The sequence below is a fragment of the Anas acuta genome, chromosome 2, assembly GCF_963932015.1.
Source record: "Anas acuta chromosome 2, bAnaAcu1.1, whole genome shotgun sequence".
In the NCBI taxonomy this organism is placed as follows: domain Eukaryota; kingdom Metazoa; phylum Chordata; class Aves; order Anseriformes; family Anatidae; genus Anas; species Anas acuta.
Window position 1 is genome coordinate 113,883,827 of NC_088980.1, and position 27,269 is coordinate 113,911,095.

General features: G+C 38.8%; 2 protein-coding genes across 4 annotated transcripts in view; both read left to right on the top strand.

The window, feature by feature from the left end:
* LOC137851044 (ras-related protein Rab-10-like) overlaps window positions 1-27,269 on the top strand; it is a 59,267-nt gene that overhangs the window by 9,970 nt on the left and 22,028 nt on the right. The window contains exons 4-6 of one of the 3 annotated variants that reach the window (XM_068671791.1): window positions 5,569-5,658; window positions 11,016-11,117; window positions 11,463-19,286. In XM_068671791.1, coding sequence (XP_068527892.1) covers window positions 5,569-5,658; window positions 11,016-11,117; window positions 11,463-11,576 — 306 coding nt within the window. In that variant the 3' untranslated portion in view covers window positions 11,577-19,286. Of the gene's footprint in view, window positions 1-5,568; window positions 5,659-11,015; window positions 11,118-11,462; window positions 19,287-19,855; window positions 20,239-27,269 lie in introns of those variants that run through there. The other 2 variants (XM_068671792.1, XM_068671793.1) reach the window with 2 other exon arrangements.
* The window catches only part of GAREM1 (GRB2 associated regulator of MAPK1 subtype 1), a 100,634-nt gene continuing 99,783 nt past the window's right edge, over window positions 26,419-27,269 (top strand). Inside the window, exon 1 of the mRNA XM_068671788.1 lies at window positions 26,419-26,941. Within this exon, the coding sequence (XP_068527889.1) occupies window positions 26,821-26,941 (121 nt within the window). The 5' untranslated portion in view covers window positions 26,419-26,820. The remainder of the gene's footprint in view (window positions 26,942-27,269) is intronic.

Consider the following 27,269-nt stretch of genomic DNA (forward strand, 5'->3'; position numbering starts at 1 on the left):
CAGGTACAGGTTTTGTTAAAAGACAGATTGTTAGGTAAAGTTTATACCTGAACCAATCAAACAGGATTTTTGAGGTGATTCAGTTATTACAATTGCACTCTTGCTTTTTAATTCTTTGTACATAGACCTTTTAAATTGAAGGATTTTTAAAAATCTGTTCAGTGTGCTAAGCCATTTTTATTTTCAACTGCTGTAAAAATCTAAGCAGTTTAGCATTCTTAGAAACTCCACTGATTTTAGAAAAACTGGTCAGTCAGTGCTATTGCAATCAGATTGCTAGTAATGTTATCATTGTATTTAAATTATTTTAAGTTTGGAATATGGCAACTCTCCTATTAAAAATGAATTATTGTTTAAGGAAATTCAAGACATAACTATAGTTTTGTACCTGTATTGTTCTAACATTTGTGCTCAGTACTAGAGCAGAACTAAGTAACAGGATTGTATATAAAAAGGTTACTAGAATAATATAGTCACAACTGAGCATTGTAGGACTTCATTGACAAATCCAGTACAGGTATATTGGATTTGTAATGCACTCATTAGGAGCATGATCATTGCAGGAAAATTACTTTAGAACCTGCAACCATTCTTTATTCATAGGTGATACCATATTTATTGTTTGTTTGTTGTTTTTTTTTTTCCTCTAGACTGCTGAGTTCTGAAAGGTCAATTCTATTTGGCTGTTAAAAATCAAATACAAGTAACTGTGTACCAAATCCATTTGTAGAAAGCAGTTCTTTTCAGGATGTGTTGAAGAAGATCCCAGTTAACATAACAGCAAAAAAATTACTCCCAGTAGTAAATCCTTAAAAAGGTTCTCTGAGAGCATCTGGATCTCTGGAGATGTGTAAAATTCAGTTCCACAGGTCCTTGAGCAACCTCACCACATGACTTCAAAGTTGGGCCAGTTCTGAGCACAGGGTTAGACCAGATGACTTCCAGAAGTCCTTACCAACCTGAATCACTCCATGAGTCACACATGGGGTATGGGTCACCAGAAACTTTGACATAGATGGCAGGCCCTGGTTTTCTTTGTGCTAGTTTCCTGATGTGGCCATGAAGATGGCATTACCAATTCCTAACAATTACCTTTATGCTGGAAATCATGTGCAAGAACTGGTTGATGTAATCTGGTGTTTTTGTAATACACTAGCTTTCTTCTTGTGGTATCTGAAATAAGTGACCCCTCAACCAGGATATTGGATGTATGGGTGTGGTAGGTTGCTGCTGATTCAACATAGTGCCCTTTTCTGGTTCTGTGCAATGTGATGCATCTGAGAGTTAGGATCTTGGAAAGTATATCTGCATCATATTTAAATAAAAGCTCCACAGCAAAATGCTTTGCAAATGTAAATTAGTTTGACTTCAAATTGCTCTGCGTTTTTCTTCTTCAGATGGGAAAGCCTGGTGCCAAAAGGATTGAATTCGTAGATGGGTTTGTTGTTATGACTCTGACTAGAACTGAAAATTTCTTGTCCTTGTCATTTTGCTAAATTGCTCTATCTCTAATCTCAGATTGGTTTGAGGATAAATTGCTTTATGTCCAATCAAGTCTAAGTTTGTTAATAGATAAACCAATTCCACCACTTGTACAATTCCACCAAAAACCCAGAAATGAGGCATTTGTAATTGAGGTCAAAGCATGGCCCTTGGAAAAATATGTGGAAAGAGTTATCTGTGAGAATCGTAATTTGAACACTGCAAGTGATGCTGTCAAAGAGAATGTGGGGACAGTGTATTCTTAACAAATTATTCTTCATTAGTAAAAGGGGTAAGTTCTTGGTATCGTTGTCTATTAAGTAGGAGGAAGAAACTTCCTTGCTTTATGACCTTCCCCAGCTCTGCCTTCATCTCGCTGCGTGCTGATCTCATCTTCATATCTGAAAAATTACATTAATGCTACTCATTTTCCTTACATACAAACTAGTGAAGCATTACTATAGTGTTTTTATCAGATCTGGGTTCTGTTTCACTGTTTGGACCTGCAAGCAAGCTTCCATTTCCCTTTCAAGCTGTAATCAGTGATTATCAAAACAGTGCAGCCCTGTACAGCTATGCTGTGGAAACATGGTGGAAGGACAAGGTGGTGATTCTGAGGAAAAAGTAATATTTCACCAGGTAGATACAAGGAGCTTCAGATTAATAATGCTCAGCGTGCTGCAGGGGGCAGGCTGAGGCCACCCATTCACGGTAGGGTCTGTGCTCACCATTTAAGTGAAGGGATAGCCTCCCAGTAGCCTGTAAGTACACATGTGATGCTGTTCTCTTTCCAAATAGATGTCTGTGCTACTTTTGACATATAAATTCACAACACATCTGTGAAAAGTTTATCTGCAGAATGAGAAAAAGTGCAGAAAAACATCAGGGGAAAAAGAATACATACAAAAAGAATGAGCAAGGCATTCTCCATATTGCACTCTTGGTTTCTCTTACTACCTACATAGTCAAGGTGACTTAGAATATGCATTTACCAGGTTGAACACACAGGTTAGGTAAAAGTTAAGCAGTCCTGTAGTTATTTAGGGCCAGGGATGGATGGCTGCTGCTGGAGCAGGCTGCATGAGCACACGATGGTGTTACCTGATGCGAGCAGTGTTCCTAGTCCGGTCTGTGGCACCACTGAGATTGTGGCTATGGTGCTGCTCCCTCATGTGGCCACCCAACACAGCAGCTGGCAAGCAGCAGCCTGGCTCTAGCTTTTGCCAAAACCTGGTGACTCCAAACTTTTCCAAACTGACTTTTAACAAAACTAGTCAAAACACTTGGTTGGCCTCAATAAATCTCACAACTTCAAATTTCGGAGAAAAATAGGGTGTTGGTGTAGCCTTTTTGGACATTAAATACACATATATATATATATATAGGCTAGGTTTTCTCCAAGTTTGTACTTTTTTAATTTGAATTTTCAGTGGAATATAAACCTTGAAATGTTAAAAGCAGAATAAAAACTGAGAGTCAACCAAAACTCTGGATGTATTTTTGAAATACCAAGGCAAAACACTTTTTTTTTTCACTGCTCAAAAAAAGAAATTTGCTCTTTTTTTTGTTTCTTTTTGCCTTGATTAAATTTTGATAGTACTTTTCCATGACATGGGAGAAATGCTTCCTGACGACGTTAGCTGGCTTACATAATAGCATCTTAACAACTGTAAAATAATCATCCTCTTTTTAGCTATAGATTTTGCATTTGCAAGGCTTATTCCTACGCTATAAATAAAAGAGGATGAAAATACACAGTGAGCTTTTAGAAGCACTGAAGAGCCATATTTTTGGCCGATGGAAATCAGTGTACCTCTGCAGTTTTTATGCCAACTGAGCACATGGTCAAGCTTCTGCCTACTCATATTGAGGTATTTTTTTAAGACTTCATCTGCACAATCAGTTTTCAAAATCTAAAATGAAGGTAATTTTGGTTTATAACCTTTAGTTTTCTAAAATGAAGAAACTTCAAGATGTTAACTTTAAAAAAAGTCCAGTCAAAGTGAAAATTCATAATGAAATTGCATTAATGTAGAAATATAGTTATTTATGAAAGTAAATACTGAAAGGCCTGGCATTTAGACCCTTCAGATGTTTTTATTATTTGAAATTGTGTAGAAAGAACATTTCCACTTTAAAAAGTTGTGCTGTTTGTGCAGAAATACACAACAGGATGGATTTCATGTTTTTGTACAGAAAGGATGCTAGCATTTTCTTTTGACCTTTTGCTTCAGAGTGAAGTCAAATGTCACTGGTAAAACCCTCAGCTGCATACAGCCTTCTTTCAAATAAAAAGTTGATTACATGATGAGATTAAATTGTCTATTTACCCTATTTTAAGGACTGATGTATGCAATTTTATGTAGGAGAACCATTCACCTTAATGAGTAAAGCTCCAGCGCATTCTGGAACAGCCAACATTTTGGTCTATTAATCCAGGTTAGACTGATTCATTATTTTTGGCCTGTACTTTATACTCTTATGATGAGCTTACTTCATTTTAATACTGCATTGTCTTGAACATCAGCTGTGGTTATGAAATGAGATTAGCTGACTCTAAAATGAGAGTGAATTAAAAAAGTGAAATGGTGTTCCTTAATAATAAATTGTGCCCACTGCTGTACTCTTCAAATGAGGCAACTTAGTTGTAAAAGAGAGGGGAAAAAAAGACAAAAAATAACAATTCTGTCATCCTTTAATGAATAGAGATTTTTCTTTAAATTTCTCTGTTAGGGGTACTTGTGTCCATGTGCAGCTGTGAGTGCTCTGGGGAAGAGGGTTGTCTGTGCCTGTTTTTGTCTTATGGTACAGATTCTGAGAATCATGGTTGTGAATGCTCAAAGTGTTTGGCTTTTTCTGATACTGGAATTGTAGTGCAGCTGTAATGATGAATTATCAGTGTTCTCTTGTTGTTGCTTATTTGGAGATGAGGCACCTTCTGTCACATTGGGTAGGTGAATATACTTGCATATACCTGTTCCTTTCAGTCTTTCCACAGAAAAATTTTTAAGCTATGAGCTAGTTTGAATCCTCTCTGAAAGAGATAGAGACACCCTATGGCTTTATTAGTATTATAAAAATTAAGAATTTATTAGAGATCAGAGATTTAATCAGCATCCTTGTAGAGAGATCTGTAGCATGAGATCAAACTATTTGAATCATCAGAGGAGCTGTGAAAGCATTTACTTTCAGAATATGTCATGGGATCAGATCACATGTGCATTGCCTCTAGACTAAGACCCTCAGCTTCCTCCATTTAAGCATCAAAAGTGGTTTTAAATACTGTGTTTTTCACAACAACTGTCAGTTTGCAAGTTCCACATTCTGTTGCTGAACTGTTCCGTTTCCCTGTCATTATTCCAGTCATGTAGAGTTACAATGGCTTATCTTAAAATAACACTGATGTAAAGCATCCAGAGTCATCATGTACGTAACTGGATTAGTGGAACGAAGGATGGAGACAAGGTCAAAAAGCTAGATTTTTCTTCCTTCTGAAATCAATGAGGTTTTAAAATTTTTACTTCATTAAAAATCTATTGCCTTCTTCTGAGTGTCTTGGAATAATCAAACTTTTATGTTGAGTTTGAGCACCTTGAATGTAATTTTACTGTCTGTGTGCAAAAGTGAAGTACAGAGAGGTGCTCTTTCAGGTGCAGCAAATTCTTTCCTTTTTTCCCTTTGAGTGCCAGATGTAGACCTGACTAACATGCTAATCCATGAACCCGTTACTTCAGGGAGGGCAGTGTCTGTGACTTTGGGGCATTTCCAGTCACTTTAAAACCTCAAGATCAAGCATTCATCAGAAGACAGCACCCACGCACCATATACTTTATACCGTATTGAAAGATGTTCCAAGTTATGCCCTGTGCTTGTAAACGGCTTTTCTCTGCTCCGTGCAGTCTTGATGTTTTCCTCAGAATCCTGTGAACTCATGAAAAATGTTTCTACAGATGAAAAGGTCAGGACAGAATTTCGCCTTTACTTTCAAGGGAATAGTGTTGAAGGTTAGTGTGAGTTGAAGGTGAAAGGCTTACGTTGTTTGCTTTTTTCCTAACATGACACTTACTAATGCTGGTTCTCTTTCAGAAAGCAGGTGATGAAGTGGACGTAATACTGTTGGGCAACAAGTGTGATAAGGAGTCTGAACGTGTAGTTCCAAAACGTAAAGGAGAAAAGGTATCATTGATCATTGGTGCTTTCCTCCACTGAGTATCTTAGTATGTGACTATGAACTACTGCACTGAAAGTGATAAAAGTCTCCTGGGTTCCAAAAACTCTGTTAGAAATAGCTCCAGAAGAACAATGTTATTGGTTGTGGGTTTTTTTTGTTGTTTTTTTTTTTTGTTTTGTTTTGTTTTGTGTTTTTAATATACGTACAGAAATTCATTAAATATCTCCTAGTTGCTCTCTTCAGAATACTGATTCTTATTTTAAAAGTTAAAATGAACTTAAATAGTTTCAGGCATTATGGTAGAAATTGTATTTTTCAAATTATATTTACAAAGATTTTTGAATCTATGTTTCCAGAGTACTGTTGTAATGTGGAATGCTAAAATATAATGCATAGTACATTCTGCATCATTTTTATAGTACCTGATGTACTTATCAATGATTTTTTGCTACAGTCTGACTGTAAAGAGCTATTCTGGCAGCCTGTGCACTGTGATCTTCATTGTTTATAAATAGCTCTAAATAATACTGTACAGATACATTTAGGGGACATCCAGCTACCCTCCTAGTTCTAAGTGTGTGGGTTGTACAGCTGAGATTATAGTTTAATTATAGTATAATATAGGTTAAACTATAGAAGAAGAACTGGTAAGTGGGGAGTACTGTTTTAAAGGTGATGGCAAATGACCATCACTGAGAACCTGTGAGGAAATCCAGGAGGCATGCAGTGGCAGAAGAAACTGTGCTGCTGACTTAATGTTGCAGTTTAGCTTGGAGTATATACCAGTAATTTTTCCAACTGAAAATTGTAGTCATCTGTTGTATGTATGTTGGAACAAACCCTTCTACTATGCATTTAGGCACAGTGAGTCAGCAGGTTATACTGTGTTTGAGGAAAAGAACACTGATAATTTCTTGCCAATTATATAATTCCAGATTAAGAAATTTTAAAAAATAGCATAAGGTATACTGTATCTGTGTACACGGAATAAGGTTGCTGAAAAATACATGTATACTCTAACTCAAGGAATACACTGTCAGAAATCTGAAGGCTCACTGGATGCATGTGCACAAGAGGGCAGTATTAGGGTTTTGCATATGGTATTAACAATGACTTTTTCTGACTTCTGCATCCTTAACGATGCAATCAAAATTTCTCTTAATGCAGTCTTTTTGTTGAGAAACAAGTCATTACCCCCTCACCACTGTGTCTGCTTTCCAGATTTCTCCTGTGTTCTGAGGCAGCTCTTCAGTTATACTATTTTTCTTTTAATGTGATGTTAAAATGCTAGAGAATCTGACTGAGCTAGCTGGAGAAAGATTGCATTAGCAGAGGGTAAGCTAATATCCTTCTCTCATTCCAAGGAAGGAAATACCATATTAAGAGGGGAAAATGGTTTAATGCAAACTCTGCCACATAATAATTCGCACTTATATATTTCATATTGCCCTGTGAGTATAAGCTGTAAGCATTGTTCTGCTCAGAATCTTGCACAGATCAAAGGATTCTCTGGGAATTTTACCATGGATTTTGGCATTTCCGTAACAAGCTGTCATAACTGAGTGGTCATGGTATGCCCGTGTAAAAACTAATTTAATACAGAGAAATTATATTTTTAAAGCTTGTTTTTGCAATTGTATCATTTTGGTCACTCATAAATTGACATACTTAATTTTGACACTATGAAGTATTTTCTTAGATTAATAACTTTTATTTATTCATTTTGAGAAAAGTTTGAATTCAACCTTTTTGGGGCTCCTCCTCCAATTCCCCTCTTCCCCAAACCAATACCATTATTTTTCTCATTGAAAAGTAAGTAAAAAAGCTGAAAGTTACATAATTTGGTAAAATGTGCCCATTTTTCTTGTCACATCTTTCTAACAGAAATAGACAACTGTGTTTGCTTGTTTGTTTTCCTTTTTGCTCTTCATGTGCCTGACTTCAAAATTGATTTTACAGGTAAATATGCATGAAAAAAAATACTCCACAGTGCTAGGAATATTACAGACAAATCTCTGTGATTCAACACTAAGAAATCATGGCAGCATTTTACTAGGAATTACCATATTTTTAGTTAAAAGAAATTAGCAGTTGGAATTAAACTTAGCTTTGGAAAAGATACTGGCAATTATTTATTTTTTTGTTTGTTTATTTATTTATTTTGTGAGATATGAGCTTATTTCACTTGAAGTCTCCAAACTGTTCTCAAGGATGATATAAAATAATGTTTCCAAGTAGCATTATCACCATCAGTTTGGTATTTAGTTTTATTTACAGATTTATTCAAGATATTCCTGACAGTTAAAAAAAAAAAAAAAAAAAAGGTAAAAATTCTTAGAGTGTGCCTTTCCAGGTTGTTTGAGGTAGATTAGCCAAAGCTCATACTTGCTGCTGCATTAATACTGGACTGATGGTGTGGGTTTTTTTTTGTTTTCATTTATGTACATTTGTAGACAACTTGCTTGCCACTATACTTAGTAGAATTGGAATAATACATACATTAATGCATACATTTGTGGAGTCTCCCTCTTTGGAGGAGAGGCTCAAAAGCCATTTGGCTCAAAAATGTCCAAAAGCCATTTGGACATGGTCCTGTGCAACCTACTCTAGATGGCCCTGCTTCAGCAAGGAGGTTTGACCAGATGACCTCCAGAGGTCCCTTCCAACCTCAGCCATTCTGTGATTCTCTGATTAATCTTCTCTATTTGGTGTTCTTTGTTCATTCTTCTTGATTTATTAAGTCCTTATCCAACCATTTAAAGGACAAGGAGGTGATCTGAAATGTTCAACAGAGGGCAAATCCTCTGAGCCACCCCGATTGCCTTTTATGATACCAGGAAATGAGGATGTGGATAAGGGAATAGCAGTGGTTTTGATATGTTTTGAATTTAATAAGGCTTTTGTCACTTCCTCACGTGGCATTCTCACTTGGAAGCTAGGAAATGTGGGCTATATGCAAAAGGTAGTAATTGAGGGTGCAAAAGGTAGTAATTGAGGGTGATTGGTAGTAACGAGCAGAGTACATCACAGGTCTGTGGTGGGACTCTGGTTGTTCAACATCTACATCAGTGATCTGATGACAGAAGGAGATTCACATGTGACGTGAGATTTAGGGTTGTGACCGGCACACCAAATGGTAGAACTTCAATTCTCTAGGACCCTGATGAAATTCAGTACAGAGAAGTACAAAGGTTGCCACCTGGAAGGGAATAGTCGCAGGCATCAGTACAAGCAGGGAGTGATTGCCTGAATTACAGCCCTGCTGCAGAGCACTGACAGCGTATAATGAACAGAGCTCAAATAAAAGTCAGTGGTATCCTCGCATTGCAAAAAAAGCATGCCGGACTACAGTTAGGAGGATAATGGATGGCAGATCTGGAGAAATTATTACCCCTGTCTTTTTAGTGCTGGCAAGACCACATGGAATGTTGTGTCAGTTTGGGCTCCCCCGTTTCAAGAATGATGTTGAGATAGTGGAGAAGGTCAGACAAATAACTGAGGTCCAGTGGAAGCAATGCATGAGAGCTGAGGGAGCTGGGTAAAGAGGATGCTGAGGAGCAGTTACTGGTCTACAGCAATTGACGTGTAGTTAAAAGGGTGGCTGAAAAGGACACTTCTGGATACTGGCAGACAATAAAGCAGATGGCAATGGACACAGATCCTGGCTTGGGAAGTTCAGGTTGGAGATGAGGAGAACCAATGTCACTAAAAGGGTGGTCTCGTCATGGAAGAGGGTCCCAGAAAAGTTGCAGAATCTCCATCCTCGGGGGATTTCAAAGTTCAGGTAGGCAAAGGTTGACCCTACATTACATGGGCAGTAGTCCCATTTCAAGTGGGGTTATCTTTCCAAGTGATTTCTGTGATTCCGCGATTCAAATGGTGTGTGTTTATCAGAGTTTCTACATAGGTAGACTCTAGATGTCTATTACGTGACACAAGAAAGAATAAAGGAATATTTAATAGTAGAACCCATGTACTTTATAAATTATGAAGTGGTCTTCCCCATTTTATTAGCCCAGTATTTTAACTACCTGTATTTTTCCTTATGAACCATAATGAATCATTGTTTACCATTGACACTTGCTAACAGTAATGTGATCTTATTTTTTGTTATTTTTTTGTTGTTAATTTTTTGTTCCTGCAGTATCTAAAAATGTTCATTGCAGTCAGCAGGAGTTTCAAATCTCTCATGAAGCAGTCTGTTTTAAGAAACAGAAATGTTCTTCATTTTCAAAATTATATTTCATTACAGTATTTTGGAAAATAAACCATTTTGCTAACCTTTTTCCACCTTTAAAATAGTCTTTATTATATCATTACTAAAATTCTGCACTTCAATTCTTACGCCTTCATGCCTTATTTTTGAATTTTTGTAAGTTACCTCTAGAGCCCATTGAAAACAAGCATAACTGCCAGCATTAGACTTTTTATCCTAATGAAGAACTTTACAAATAAATTAAGTGGTCAGTAATTACAGGATTTTGTATACGTTATAAGCAGAGGGAGTATTTTCTTTCACTGGGATTGCCTCCTCCAGATGTGTAGTGAGAGATTTTTCATTGCAAAGGGAATAAAATAGGCCTCCTACTACGTTTTTTTTTTTTTTTATGGCAGATATTCTCAACTTAGCCTGCTCCCATGGTCAACTATTTTTCTCCATATATTTGGCAGTATAAATTAGAAGAAGTTCAGGACCTTAAAAATCTATGAATTTTGTAGTTCATTTTTCCTCATGCCAATATGTATCCATCCAGCTGTAAGAGAGGTATGCTGGAATTAAGGGGACACAAGTAAATTAAATAAAATTAACCAACATAATATCTGTACTGTAGATTTATTCTAAGTATTTTCTTGGTTCTCCTGTTACCATAATATATTTTCACATACACATCAGTTCTTTGTGTGTCTGTTATCTGTGTGCTTTTCTGCCTCTTTAGTGAAATGCTACATCTCTTTTTTTATTTCATCATGACTGTTTTTATACATTTTTGTCACATTTTTATCTATCCTTTTCTGCAGGCATTCCATTAATTTCCTCTAAATAATTGCCTAGGAGATGATTCATTTTCCAAATCAGTCAAAACATTGAGAAGAGACCCACTACAGTTTGTTCTTATTTACAAGATAGATCAAAAAGTTGTTTTGAAAATAGAGAAATTTAAGAAGACTGATTTAAGACTTACCTGAAATTTATGAAATGAGAATGAATACAGTGTACTTCACTGAGCTGACATTTACTTAATATTTATATAACATGTTAGAAACTGTCAGAAGCATTTACATATCTATTGCTATTGGTATCAGTAAATATTTTATTTTTTCCTAAAGACTCTTTATCCTGTTGCCTACATTTGTTTTTCAGCTTGCTTGGGAACATGGGATACACTTTTTTGAAACCAGTGCCAAAGATAACGTGAACATTGAGGATGCATTTTCACTGTTGACTAAGGAGATACTGGAAAAGGTAGGCTGAGCAGAAAGAAAAGGGGAGATCGGGTAAACAAGATTGTAAACACAGGATAGCTTTAGCGAAGCACAACCAGGACTGTTTTTGCATTATGTAGTTGTATTTGGGGGGATCCTGTAACTGTAGACATATGGGGAGGATATGGGGAAGAAGAATTGTGGGAGGAGAGAACAGAAGAAGAAGGAAACGTATAATATTGTTCAAGGAGAAGGTGGAAATTCAGGAAATCTGCATTAGTGGTTTTCCTTCCCACCGTTTCCTTCAAGAGAAGCATTAATACTGGAGGGGGGGGTTACACTGTAGTTCCACTTCTGTACTAGGAAGATCCATTTTTTTCTGTAGGTTTCCTCAGAATATGCATACTGTGAAGAGGTCACATGCAGGTGGACAAAGCAGACCTTTTATGTACAGCAATCAAATGTTTTATCCAAAGATCATAGCTGTTTGTTTGGATAATTTACACTAGTGCTTTTGAAGATCTTAGAACTTAAAAGATTTGAGTTAATTAGTGGTAGAATCAATATTGTAGCTGTCAGAGTTGGCATCTCTAACCACTTAGCTTGTGTTGGTGTAAAGGTCCTTGCTACTCAGAGTTGCCATACAAAACTCTTTTGTAGGACTGAATTATTGTTAATTAGCTATGAAAATGTTTTGCATTGCAATTTATTTTTAGACAGTAGAATATTATTTTAGACATTAATGGATGTTCTTCATGCAATGCATTATCATTGCCATTCATCACCAATATTAGTTATACAAAACTAGCCTTCCATTCCGAATACTCTTGAAGGCATAATAAAGATAAATGAGCAAAATTACTGACAAAGTCACAAGTTGCAGTGTTTTGATTAAATAGCCATAGGGGATGGTCAGAATAATAGCTCAGGGCTGCACTGCTTCTAAATCAAGGTCCTGTCCTACTATACAATAACACAAGCTGTTGGTGTTTTTTTTGTTTGTTTGTTTTTGTTTTGTTTTGTTTTTAAAATACATTATTTTGACTCCCTTAGCATGAAAATGAAACTCAACTGCCAAATATCATTTAGAAGAGGAGAATGGCAGGTCTTTGAATAGCTGACAAAAAGTCTCAAGATATCTTTGAATTTCTTGTGAATGAAAAAGACACTTTCTACTGTAAATAAATAGTATATTTGTTAGTATGCAGCATGAAAGATACAAAGCAATAGCTATGATCATAACTGCTGCAAAGACAAATATCTGCAAAGCTAACATTTCTGCATATTGCATTTGGATAAGATCTGAGACAGTTCTCTGCAGCATGCAGAAAAGGTGTTTGGGTATTTCTCACTCCAAGATTGTCTGCATTCATTATACTTTAGTTGTAATTTTAGTATTCCTACTAATCTTCATGAAAATCCACGGCTATTATAGTGTGGACATGCAAACAAATTCAGACCATTGTACTCCAGCATGGCTTGAATTAGAACTGCTTGAAAATACAATTGTACAGTCTGTGTACACGTGTTTGGAAAATATGTCCATGAGAATTTGTCAAGTTTGTCTGTAGTAACATTTTGCTCCATCTAGAAATGTTTGCAATCCCTGATGGGGCCTCACTTGCCATTACTTCGGTGTGTCATTTGTTATTTGTAGTGAAAGACATTTGTTGATTTAAACAAGGACTCCTTTAGCCCAATTGGTTTTGCCACTGGCCTGATAAGAAAGAATTCACAGGGAAAAAATAAATAAATCTACCATACAGTCTCATCACGGTTTTCAGGTTCAACAAAATAATTTGCTTGTTCACAAAACTGTGAAATCTGAATGTACTACTTGAATTTTAACTTCCTCTAACTGATGAAATTTTGGAGAAGGAAAAATGTGCTAGGAAGTGTGACTAGTAGCTGTGAAAAATGACATGATAGCTGCCAGTCTGAGATTTCAGTCATACATCCATTCTGCAATGCTAAAAAACATAGTTGCTGATTGTAAAAAGGAGATACATCATTGCACAGTATTTTGGCCCAAGACACATATACCTGAGGTAGCAACGTATTGGGCCTTGCTTACTTCTGTGGTAGGACCATCTATCCCAGACTGATGAGATGCTTCAGTGGAAGCATGCCGTTGCTTTACCAGAAAACTTGTTTGAAGGAGCTCTCTTAAAAAGTCTAGTATGGCCATGTCTTTTGGAAGTGGGCTTAGGCCATTCAGAAGTAAGACAGGCAGGCAGGCAGACAATAGACCATTTTCAGATCCATTGTAGTAGGCTACATTAATCTTGGGAAATCTAGGATTTTCTATATACATTCTTGTTCACCATCTACAATCTAGGCATTTCTTTATTAACTAGTTATATAGCAAATACACATGTAGATGGGGAAGATCAATGTCTGGAAATGTAGAGGTCATATAGAAGTAATGAGCTTCTTGATTCTCTTGAAATTTAGAACAAGTTGCAGTTTGAAGGAGTTCCCAATTAAATTTATATATATATATACATTAAAATGTGACAGACCTAAAGGGCAGATTTATATTGTCATTATTTTGTCCTGCATTTTCCTTCCATTTTGTAGAGTGTGGGTTTAAGCCTACAGATTACTTACATAAGACCATGCTATGTCTTCTTTTGTGGCTTTACTTTTATGTGGTTTAGGGGAGGGAGAAGACTTCCATGTCCCAGTGATTCATATAGCTAAAGCACTGGTCAACTTTGCAGATATTTGTAATCCATGAAAAACATTCTCTGATGAGTTTCAAACCCACAGCTCTAATTTGCATGGAAAATCTCATTAAAACAATCAGATATTATTTGAAAGCTTACGTTGGTTCCAGGTGTGGAGTCATGACATATTTTTGAGAATAGTTAACTCAGTTTTCAATCGTTCTCAGTTAATAAACATAAAAACATAGAGTCATAGAAACATAGAACAGCTTGGATTGGAAGGGACCTTAAAGATCATCTAGTTCCAAACCCCAAATAATAACTGATTTGATTGTATTGGAAAGGCTGTAGTGGAAACAAATGTTAATGGCACTCACAACTTATTCCAGAGGTTTGCTTAGACATGTTGACAAATAACTTTTATTATTATTATTCACAATTCTTGCAAGTTTAAGATTTGCCTAAACCTGCTTATTAATTGATGACAGCTGTTCCTTAACAGTGCTTCAGGTTGCCAGTGAACTATTTGTACCTGTGAGTCAGTCCTCAAAAAACAACCAAACCCCCCAAATACCACCCAGAATGCAGTTAGCATTTGCGCTTTTGTGTTGTTTGGTTTCATGGCTGATGAGCAGTACTCTCTTCAACTAGCTTTTAAAAAAATGTAACAAGCCTTTGTGTTTCTGTCTTTGTGGGTGTGGTGGTTGGTATTTTTCTAAACGAGGAGCAGAAGGATGGAAACTGTATTCAACAAAAAGAAAAGAAAAAAAAATGCAGTTCTGGCTCTTTTCTGAAGACTGCTATAAAACTATCCGAAACTTATGTTCTGCCTACATCCCAAAATCGATCAACTGCTAAGATTGTTTTAATGTTATATTAAATAAATACATATCTTCTGAGCACAAAACAGCCAAAACCCATTTAAGAACTTTCCTTGTGCTGTTGAGGTTAACACGGAAAGTGTAACAGTTAGATGTAATTTGAGATTAATATTCAAAGATGGTGGGCCTCAACTCTATTCTTCCTTGATCTCTTTAGTTTCCTTTCCAAGGCAACAAGATTTTTGAGATTATACTTCCTTGAAAATAAGGTGCTGGGTGAAGGAGAGTCAGAGCACTCTGTAGAAAGAAGGTCTTCGGCAATAGTTCATACAGTAGTAGACAGAGGTAACTACACAGAGAGAGACTGAAAAATGCTTTGACCAGCTACTCCAGCTGGAGCTCGCATTGTAGATATCAAATATAATTCAGTGCAGGACACAAATCCATAGGAAATCAGGCTTCATTATTGCTGAGATTCTGGGAATTGTTAGTGTGTCCTAAAGATCCCTGTGTCTCAAGCAGTGCACATTCAGTGTTTACTTATTATCCTTAGTCATGCATGAAGCCCAAGGCTTTATTTACCCTTTATTTATCTTGTAATGACCACAGAATATTAATTTCTTTGTGAGGTTTTTCATAAAGCTCTTAATGCTGTATTCGAGATCTATTTTAGATTTTTATCTTCATAACCTTCTTAGTAACAGTAGGTAGTATATTCAGCATTGCACACATGGGAACCATGGTACAGATATTAAAGCAAAAAGGATAAATGGTACCAACTCACATAGCATTGGAGCAATGTAAGGACTAATTTTGCTCTACACCTACTTTAATTCAAAAAGGTCTGTTCTGAACATCGAATGAGCCAGATATTCTTCTGGAAACAGTAACATGTAATTAGGTCATGTGAATCAAATGTTGAGTCTTAATCTCTGGATCTTAATCATAATGTTTGAGCATATAGGATGAGATTCATCTTAGTGAGCAACCTTAGGCAGTTGAAATGACTAGTCTGATGTAGTCTAGAATCATGGAATCACAGAAAGGGTTGGGTTGGAAGGGACCATAAAGATCCCCTAGGTCCAACACCCCTGCCATGGGCAGGGACACCTCCCACTAGACCAGGTTGCTCAAAGGCCAAACCATCTATATTCAATGGAATGAAATACGTCTTCAGATATAATTGTGTTCTGGAGGTGCCTTTCTCTCTACATTGAGGACTTTGTAGAGGACTCTGTATCACAGCCTTTATGGTTTCATATGATTGAAGTTAAATTCAAGTAAACCAAAGTAAAGTTACACAGTTGGCTTACTTCTGGAATTTGTTGCTTCTGCAAGATCATGACTTTGCAACCTGATTGCTCTCTTAAATAGGGCTTTTGATGTTGGATGATATTAATCCTTACACAGATATCAGTAGGGTTGGGGTTTCTTAGAGTAACAGCATAGTTGTCTTCTTAAGCTTGTGAAATAATTGCAGTACAATGTTGTTAGAGTCTATGTGTTATTAACAGAAGAGGGAGATAGAGATCCACACTTTGCCAGTGGATTAGATGTGTCCTGGACATTGTGGAATAGTAGGATTTGGGAACAAGGACTTCCATTCCCATCTCTTGAAGGTGTTCTGCAGCAGTGGAATCCCATTGTGTCTTATCCTCCCTTGGTCCTCTCCTACTTCTGTCCCTGCCCCAACACTGATTACTCTCCCTGCTAACGTATCTCCAGCTCTTGCTGATACTGCTTGTGCCCTTCCTGTTGGGAGATGACTGTTTTGAATTTTGAACAAGCAATTTCAAATCTAGAATTGCAGAAAAGACAGGTTAAAGAGACAGTAGGACAGATCTTAACAACTGAGCTCTCTCTTTTGGCTGTGTAGGTGCGGAAGTCCCATGAAGTTCATTGCACAAGGTCCTCTGCTATGCTTTGCCAATCTTTGTCAGAATTTCAAGAAGTTACAGTAATAGTAACTTCAATTGCAGTCCCTTCTGTGTATCACAGAATCACAGAATCATCTAGGCTGGAAGAGACCTCCAAGCTCACTTAGTCCAACCTCTAACCTAACACTAACCAGTCCTCCACTAAACCATATCCCTAAGCTCTACATCTAAACGTCTTTTAAAGACCTCCAGTGATGGTGACTCCACCACTTCCCTGGGCAGCACATTCCAATGCCTAACAACCCTCCCAGTAAAGAAGTTTTTCTTAATATCCAACCAAACCCCCTCCTCCCCTCCCCCCGGCGCAATTTTAGCCCATTCCCCCTTGTCCTTGTTTCTCTAAAGCCAATAGTTTTCCAGCAGACACACTAGAGGCATTGAAATGTTGAAAAATGGTATCATTCTTCAAACCAATGGTGAACCCCATCTCCAAAATACCTAAAAAAGCATAAAAATATCAAGAACCGGTGCTAAGAGTAGGGGAATCCAACTTGTTTTAACACTGTTAATCTGAGCAGATTTCCAGCGAGGTCAGGTACTGTAAGTCAGTGAGTGGTACAACCTCTGCTTAGAGCGAGTGAGGAGAGACAGATGGCTGTGGGCAGCACCTGATTCTGCCTGATTTTCTCCACTGATTCGGCAGTGAGCTCAAAACACTTAAACAGATGCCTGTCTGTTGGGTGAGACATGTCTGCTATGGTATTTAGCAGGAAAAACTAGTATTTTGTACCAGTAGGTTTCAATGTCTTACTGAAATCACTGTGGAGTAGAATGGCGTCTGTTTCTTTGGTCGTATGTTCAAAAGTTTGTTCTGCCCAAGATGCTGCAGCAGAAACTTGAGCTTCTTGATACCACTTTGGTTATTCTCACCTTTTCACTGTTTTCTGCTGTTTGTTGGCTGCCTTGTAGGGAAGTGAGTTTCAACAGGCTGAGCTGAAATGTGATCTAGGAGGATGTATTGAGAGGGAGGGAGCCCAGAGCAAGGAATGTTGCTTGCCTTGTTCTCTGAGATGGGGGAAATTTGCATACCTGCCCTCCTTAATTTGAGGAGGGTGCCGCACCTCTCACAGAGATTGACTGGATCTCAGCACTACGCAGGACTACTGTCTCTGCTTCAGCTCCTCATGCAGGACTCGTATCTCTTCGGGTTATGAATATGTACTTTTAAAATGTGTGCCTAGCACATTTGCTTAAATGAATCCCAAGCCTGTCTGCTTGATGAAGATCTTTTACGAGTCTTATCAAACTGAAGTGATCCTTAAAGTCTTCAACATTTCAATGACTTTTAAAACAAAATTGTCACCTCTTCTTTATTGGTGGAGAGGCCATTCTTGTCTTTCTGTCCTGGATCATTTGTTGATTAACTACTATCAGGTAATGATTTTACAGGTGGTATGAACAATTTCATTGTGAAATAGGTTTCAACATTATTAATCACCTGAGGATCCTTGCTGTACATATTACTGGCCACCCAAAAGTACTATCCAGCAGTACAGTATTTGCAAATAAGCATTTTCAGTGTTTAAGGAATATGCAAATCACTGCCCTTTAACTGAAAGCATGAAGTTAGATAGAACCCTCAACGCTTCAAAATTATCTGTTTCCTCTAAAGTTAAATAAGTGAAACTTGAATAGTAAAATTGTTCAAATATTTACTTTTCTGGAACACTCTTACTACCTAGACTGATTTTTTTCTTGCAAAGAGAAAGGTGTAAAATGAAACCTCCTTAGCTGTTATCTTCCAGATCTTTTTTTCTCCCTATCTTATCTCTGAACCAGAGTGGTGTCATGTTCTTGAGGTGACAAGTTTATGGTTAGTTACATTAGTTTCTGCCTTGCTCCTTCTTTTGAAAAGGATTTCATACTTTACAATCTACACATGAAAACTCTCAAATACATTCTCCACCTAGCACAAGACCTAATCGCCACTGTGTGTATTCAAGCAACCTACATAGCAGAAAACAAAAAAAAAATCATGCATTTTCTCTGGAATTTTAGTTAGTGTTAAATATTCTCAGCTATAGGGGAATAGTACTTATTTTAACATGAGGAAACTTTTTTTTTCCCCCTCATTTTGATTCAATTAAATAATTTTAGGTGAACTTTTCTGGATATAGTCAGCCTGCTCTGTGACACTGTATGTGGAATTTCTGGATTGTAAATCATGACTGCCATTGTCTTACATGATGCAATTTTTTTTCTTCTTCCTTTTTTTCCTGTTCTTTGAATTTCGTGAATTCCAGCTCAGATATCTGTCCTTTCTGGAACCTTCTTGTTATTGTGAGAAATGGTTGTTTATGGCTGTTGAGTTTGGTTTGAGAGAGGAATGCAGTGATTCCAGTGGTTGCACTTACTTCTCTGTATATCATTATACACTGGGTAAACCTGCCAAGAAGCATACAGCAGAATGGCAAATAGAAAAGTTTGGACTTTTCTTTTTTCAAAGCATGTGACAGTAATCTCAATGTCTTTGTCCATGAGTTCAGGATTCAATATTCATATTTTTAGAGTCCAAAGTTGCAACATTTACTAGTACTCTATTGCACAACTGGTTTTGATTGTTTCTCTGGTCAGCACTAATTATCTAGTTAAGTTTATTGCCGAAAGGAAGAGTGCTGGTTTTGCTGATTTTATTTTTTTAAATCTGCTTTTGCAATCTGTAAATAAATGTTTTACAAGGGTGGAGTGCTATTTTGATGCTTCGATCCTGATAAAGACTAGGTTGCTTCCATTTGGAGCCATTTCTGTTTGTGTTTTTTTGTTTGTTTGTTTGTTTGTTTTTTTTTAAAAAAAGCAGAAGTAACAAAGTAGAGAACTGTAGTGAATTTCATAAACCAGTTCAATACCATTTTTGACAAATAATAATCTATGCCTTTTTCTAATGAGTACTGTTGATCCATATTTCCCTATTCCTTTCAATTGGATTTTTGCACCTCATGCTCAATACTTCAAAGATTAGGGTAGTTAACATCAAATCAGTGAAAATTAGTGCAGTCAACAGAAGAACCTGTACCTCTTAAACAATTCATGTGAGTAAAAATTTACAGGATCAGCTCATATGGTATGTAGTGTCCCCTCAAAATATGTTTTCTATCCTCTGTCACCTTCAGAATAAGAAGAGACCTTTGAGGCAGCTATAGAATTTAAATACATCGAGCTGTGACTTGCATGGGCATCAGTCTCCCTCTAATTTATTAGAAAACTCCAATCTTTTATTTAAACATTTAAAGGAAAAATATATCTAGTGACCCCATCGAGTCTTTTGCATATTAAAATATGTGAAAATTCAAGTTTTTCAACTATTGTACTGCAGTTATCTTAATTAAATGTTTGCTTTTATTTGTTTTACAGAAGTCCTGTGTATTATATGACTTAGATGTTGTGGATCTAAATGAAAGTAAGAAGAGAACCTGCTGTGCATTCTGAAATATTGTTTATTATTTCATTTCCTCTTCAGAAAATATTAACTATTGCAAAGGAACATAAAAGGTTGTAAAAGGGAGCCTGTAATCACAGAACACAGTATTTAAGCATCTTTTTTATTACACGAATGTTGCTGCCAAATGTTTTGACACATTTATAATATATTTTCATAGTTTTAATATAAAGTTAAAACAATTATCTGACTTTGGAATTATTAGATGCATCTCAGGAGGACTGCATTTGCATACAAATGTTTGTACAAATGAAATCTAAGTGCACTAATTTTCTTGTATTAAAAACATTTACCTTAACATTTTTTGTGTTATTTATATCAGATTCATAATGTAATGAACATTGACATCACACAGACAAGCTTTTGGTATAAGAACTCACTTATGCTATTCACAAGACAACGTCTTTTCAGGCAGCTGATATTTAGTGTAGTCTCCTAAGATAATTTTCTGGAAATTTTTGGCTTGGCTTCTTTTCTGTCCATTTCAGAAATGTACGTGTTACTTGAAAACCCTTGAACAGGGAGGCTGCAAAGATGAGGGCTGAGATAAAAGAATAAACAATTTCTGTATGTTGCAGAACCTTCTTTGGAAAGCAGAAAACACGGAACAATTGAATGAATCCAGTAATAATTATCTTGCCTTATTGTTCTGTTGAATAATTTATGCAGGTTTTAGCAGCATACCTTTATTTCCAAGTTCTTTGTCGTAAATGATCACTATATTAAAAGGGTACGCAGTGTTTGTTTGATGTGAGGTATTTATGTTATTTTCTTAAAGTATAAATACATCAGGGATCTGATCCTGCTCATGTGGATCTGTGTACACTGGTGTATAATAGCTTTAATTTCAGGGGAGGATACCACATTTTAGTCAAATTTGAATGAGGGCAGAATCATGATGCCACTTTCTTTTTCTTTAATTAAACGCAAGCCAAACACAAATCAAACCTTCTGGAGACACACAAAGCAAATGCTAGCTGGGAAATCTGAAGAATTGTTGGGATTATATTGTCATATTGTCTTTTTTTTTTTTTTTTTGGTCTGGGAGATGGGAATCTTGATGATTATTAAATGTAATTGTTCTACCACCATTTGTGAATGGATAATACTGGTGTGCAAGGTTGTGTGGTGAGCCATCCCAGTACATCCGGGATAACAAACTCCATTGGCTTACAGTTGTGGAATGCCACTACCCTTCTGAAAGGGCTTCTTTTTTGAAGGCTGTCTTCAGATTGTCTCCAATCAAATTTGGTATTGAGACAGGGAGCTTAAATACAAATTGCTTTCTGAAGCACATGGGGTCTAGTATGTGTACTGTTAAGTTACTGTGCCACCAGGCAGTTTAATAGGCTTGCAGAAGGGGCATGAAAGACAAGAAGATTTACGTATTTACAGCTGCTCCTAAGACTACTCTTCATGGCCTGTCGCTAAACCTAGTATTTAGAGCAAAATCTGAAAACAAAGAACAAAGGATAATCCCTGCCTTAGTTACAGCCAGGGCAGATGAAGAAAATAGTGCTGGAAGGGATTTTGAAAGGCTGTCTAGTTCCTCCTCTTATCTCAAGTGCGGATCAGCTGTCCCTGCTGTATTGCAGGAAAATGTTTAAAGACCTGCAGTGACGGGGATTTTGGTCCCTCTGAGTAATGTACAATCCTTACTGAACTGGTTTTGCAAGCAGGAAGTTTCCTAATACCTAACCTAACTGGTAGACATGGAAAGCAGGTTCGTTCTCTCTTTCCTCTCTACGTGAAATACCTCTGTCTGCCCTCTCTCTCCTCTTCAGGCCAATGAACACCAGTCCCTTTGACCTTTCCTTGTAGGATGGGTTTCCTAAATCTTTTGCAATTTTTGTTGCTCTCCTCTTTATTTTTGAGCTGGTTTTCAACTATCCTGGAGTGCAAGACTGAAAACTGAGCAGACTATTCCAGTTTAAGTAACAATGGCTGGAGAGATCAAAATGATTTTTTCATTATCTTATCTTTGATACTCCTACTTCTGCATTCCAGCATCAGCATAATGTAAGACAGCCTAACGTTGCTAACTGTTCAGCTTGTGATCCGTAATCTCTCCTCGGAAGAACTGCTTTTCCATCCTGGTATTTATGCAGTTGATTATTCCTCTGGATGTGTAGAACCTTCTGTTTCTCCTTATTCAGTGGCATTTCAGCTTCTCTAATTTGCCAGCATCCATCTGAATTGTAATGCTGTATGCCAGCATAGCTGGAGCCTCTTCCTGTAGATACAGTCTTTGCATGTGAATAAGTACATTCTGTTTAGTCATCCGAGATATTGATGAAAATGCCGAGTAGCTCTGGATTCAAGATGGATCTCCATGAAATCCCATTCAATACATCCTTTCAGCTTGGGAGTACCAATTATTTCCCAATCATTTTGCACTCAAATGATGTATTTCTCTAAACCATTTTTTTTCCCATTCATTTAAGAGCAACTTATATGAAACCCTATGATGCTCACTTTTTCCAGCCTATCCATGACCATGAAGCCTGTTACCATATGGAAGAAGTGGGCTAGATTGATCTGCTCTTGCTTGTTACTGACAAACCCATGCTGCTACTTATATCTTTATATCTTTATATCTTTATATCTTTATATCTTTATATCTTTATATCTTTATATCTATGTATCTATGTATCTATCTTAATATTTTATATCTTTACTTTCAATATGCTTAAAAATGGTTGGATTGCCTGTCCAAATCAGTTTTTTTTTTGTTTGTTTCTGGAACCTCCTTCATTCTTCTTTATTCTCAGAGATAAAACAAGCTGCAGCTCTAACACTGCTTGAAACATAAGGGAATTTCATCAGGTCCAGTCTATCCAAAAAGCTTTAACTTATCTAAGTATTTTGCAGGCAGTTTCTTCATTTTCCTTGCCTAAGCTTTTAGTCCTTTGTCAATGGTGCTAGCAGTGAAATCACATCTACTTTCTTAAATTGAAGACTAAGGTTAAAAAATAACATTAGGAATACCGGTGTCTCAGCATCATCAGTGATTGGGTGATGATGATTAAATAGATTTCTCCCTCTCTGGAATTACAGAACATTTTTTTCCCTGGTCTTCTCACTATGCCATTTTCCAGCTTCCTTGCTATCTTTTAATTCCAGTGGTTTAACATTTTGGGACTTTATCTTTCTGTGTTGTCCGTACATGTTCTATATGTAATTTGACCTACTTTTTACTTCTTTCATGTCACTGAAGATTGTATGATTCAGCCAAGCTAGTCTGTTATTTCACTTCCTCACCTTCCTGTGTGTTTACCAAATTCTGCAGTGTTGCCTTCAGCAGTGCACCTTTGAAAAAACTCTTACGCTGTCCTGAACTCACACAAATTTTGCTACTGGTTCTCCGTGTTTAGGTCTCTATTTAATTCCTCCTCCTTTTCCTAGCAGTGCAAACAAATACATAGAAGGGGGTCAGATTGATCTGTAGGGTTTTATTTGTTTGCTTTTCTGTATAATAGGAATTCCTTCTATACATTACGCCTTCTTATAGCGTTTTCTATTACTTGTGGCTTAGGTACTATCCAGTTGCTGGCCCACCTTAGGGAGGTGCAGATAGTTAGGTTCCCAGGCAACAAAAAACATTTCCAGGATGCTCAGATCTCCTTACAATACCCCGCACAAGCAAAGATTGTTTAGATTTTACCACTAAGGCAGGAACTGCATTCTCTTTGAAAATGTGAAATGCACGGATGTCACCTGTACCAAATAAATTATTTCAACTTCCCCCCTCACCTGAAAGAAAGGTAGGTATTTAGCATCTGATTCTGAAATGATCACTGCATCTCCTGTCGTTTTCCACTGGACTTGTAAATATTTATTCTGAAAATTAGACCATTCATATAAAGGCAAGTCACATGTGGGAAGAAGGAATGCCAGTTCATGGGGGAGTTTAAAGAAATGCTGACTAGAATGGCTTCAGATGAGGCATACTGTATAAGGCTCAGAATTTTATTTGGTGTATGCATTCTACAGTGTAAAGCAAACTAGCAGATTCATACTAAAATTAGTGTGTTTTTTTTTTTCATACACATCCAGTTCAAATGTTAGCATAGATATGAATTGATTATGATCTGAAATGCTTTAAAAATCATTTTATTAGCAATGGAATAAATATACTGGGGATTTTGCAGCCTGCTGCGTAAATGTGTTGCTAAATCAACATGAGACCCAATCAATTCAAAATGCATTTAAGACTAGTTTTAGGAATTATTCTGAGTCCCCCTGCCTATGCTTATGCTTTTATGGCTATAATTTCCTGTAGACATTAAAAAAAAAAAAATGAATGCCACCTGAAACACCCATGCAGAAAAATTATGATATTGCATAACTGAGGCCCTGATCCTGAAGCAGATTTGCTAACATTAATTTCTCTAGAGGTCTGATGGCTTCATTAGTATTTTGCACAGGAGGAGACTTTAGTAAGAGATCATACTAAAGGACTGAGGCATCGCTAAACATCAGAGAAATGATTATATCTAAAGTGTTAATTATACATAAGGTACAGTTAAAGTACGAAATAGTCTGCGATTCGCATGTTCTTGTGATTTGAATACTGTGTGTGCAATAATATCTTTCAAAAAGGTTCAGCTATAGTACAGATAGGACACATTACAAAGTCAATTTAAGAGCTCAAGTGAGACATTTAAATAATAATAGGCTTTGTGATGTCTCTTTGCCTGGAAATAACTAAATGAAATTTAGATAGGATCTAGAAATTGCACTTAAAAAAATGTGTCTTGCTCCAATGGAATGGGTTAGAGGAGGCTATACTTCCACTGGTGAGGGAAAACACAAACAGGGTTATATTTGAAGGCAGGCTTAAAAGACGTGTGACTACACCGAAGAAGAAGGAACGATTTTTTAATGAAAAATCAGCAGTAACTGTTTCAGGTGTGAAAGACATGTTTCTTCCCAGATAGCAGAACTGCATGATGCCTGGGAGCAGCATACGCCGCGAGGCCATATCTATCCTGGAATTAATGCTGGCTAAGATTGCGTTTAGAAACACATCTCGACAGACTAGTGCTCCAGGTCCTGGTGAATCCCAGTCTGACCTGATCTGCTTTACCTTGCACACTGCGTCCAGTAACCTCATCAAACCTGAACAAGTCAAAACCATTCTTTGGCTTTCCATATTTCAACAGCAGTGCTTTTAGCTATTATATCACTTTGCACTTCAATAGCTCAGTTCACTGAAGTAGTTCAAAGCATTCTGCAAACTTCATAAAGAGGAATCGACTTTGAAAAAAAAAAAAATCATCCACATTGTCTTTTAAAGCTAGCAATTCTGGTAAGTAGGATCTAACAGCACCATGACTGAGTTCAGAGAATGAAGGTTTTTCATAGGGCTGGGAAATCCCAGAGCTGAAGTACGGGCCCACAGCAGTATGCAGTTCAAAGCAACCCAGACCCATTTAAAGCAAGCTAACTTGGGCTTGTGTCATCCTCTCCGGCTTCCACAGTCCATTTGAGGCCTGTTTGCAGCAGACCAGAACAAGAGCGGATCTGTCTCGGCCCTCCTCGTGCTGGCACCCGGCGCCACAGGGCAGGCAGCGGCAGTCAGCCCCTTACTAAGGGGCATGAGGAGGCACGGGCGGCTGGACGGCTGCTTGCCACGGCTCCTCACGAGCTCACCCAGCCATCCTGGAGAGAGGTGCCACGGGAGATGGATCCCACAGAGAGACCTCAGCTGGGGATGCCTGCTGTCGTCCTGCAAATCACTGAGAGGCGCCGTTTCTAGCCAGCCGTACAGCCTCACCTAGAGCCATAAAATGTATACGTATGTATAGCCTTAAATACAGTGTTTTACTGCCGTGAAATAGCTTTGACACAAAAGTGAACAAAGTAAACTTGAACACAGCACAGGGCAGCCACCTGTGAGTTACTCGCTCCTGTTTAAGTACCCTTGGTTATGCTGGGGATCCTGCATGGCAATAAAAAACGGTGACAGAGAGCGCTTTGTGAGACCTCCTCACGTAAGCCACCTTGCAAGGAGAACCAGCAGCTGGTTTTCGGTTTCCCTATGGCCTGAAGAGCATCAAATAGGGAATATCTTTAATAGTTGCACGTGCGGTAATAGCGGTACAGAGAAACCAAAGATGCTCCTTCCACCGCTCTTCATACCTGCAATATCCGTTTGGTTCATGGGTGAAAACTAAACATAGCAATCAAGGTTGGCTGGTGGTCGGATTTTTCTGAAGGTAGGGTGGATCTCACAGGTCAATTTCCTAAATTTCCCTAGCAGCCAGGCGACGCGGGGCAGCGCTCCTGAAACGAGCCCCCTGAAACGCGCTTCATCTGCTAGATGCGAGCATGCAGGGGGCTTTCCACCAGCCCCAAGGAGGCCACAACCTGCGCTGGGATCGCCCGAAAACACTCCCCCACACCCCAAAACCCCCCCCACACGCACTCCCGGGGCTGCGCCTCGGGGGAGCGCCCGGAGGGTGGAGCGAGAGGGCTGGGCTGGGCTGGGCTGGGCTCAGCTCGGCGGCGGCGATCCGCGCTCCCCGCCGTGCGGCCGGGCCGGCACTTTTTCCTTTCCTTTCCCTTCCTTTCCTTTCCTTTTCGGAGCGGGGAGGAGCGGCAGCTGCGCAGGCGTTGCTCGCACCCTGTTGATTAGTCAGTGCCGGGATGGCGCTTCCTGGGCCAGGCGCGGCGGCGGCGGCGGCAGCGGGCGGCCCCAGCCGGTGCCGAGGGGCGGCGGGAGCAGCGGCAGCCTCCCGGCCGGCCTCCCCCTTCCCCTAGCCCGGCATGTCCCGCATACACCGGAGCTGAGCGAGGCGAGCTCCGTCCGCCCCCCCCCCCTTCCTTTTTCCCTTCCCGTCCCGCCGGCGCTGCCCGCCCTGCTCCGGGTGGGAAGATGGACCCCGGCCCCTGCCCGGGCTTCAGCCTGAAGGACGTCAAGTGGAGCGCGGTGGCCGTGCCCTTGGACCTGCTCGTCAGCACCTACCGCCTGCCGCAGCTCGCCCGGCTGGACAGCGGTGTGTGGGGCGCCGGGGTCGGGAGCGGGCACCGGGAGCGGGAGCGGGCACCGAGATGGCCGGGGGGGAGCAGCGGGGGGCAGCGGTGCCCGGCAGCCGCCGTGCTGCAGGGGGGATGCTGCAGGGGGGCGGCAGATCCCGCACCGAGGGAGGCTGTGAAGCAGCAGGGGCGGCGTGAGGAGCCCCCGGGAACTTTCTGTCGGCGGTGGTGTGGCTGCCCACCTGCAGTTCCCAAGTCTGCGTGTGTCTCTCTCGCTGCTCCAGGACGTAAGGCAGCAGCCCGGGTGCTTGCCTTAGGAAGCAGCCCGGCCGGGGGACTGGGGGGCTC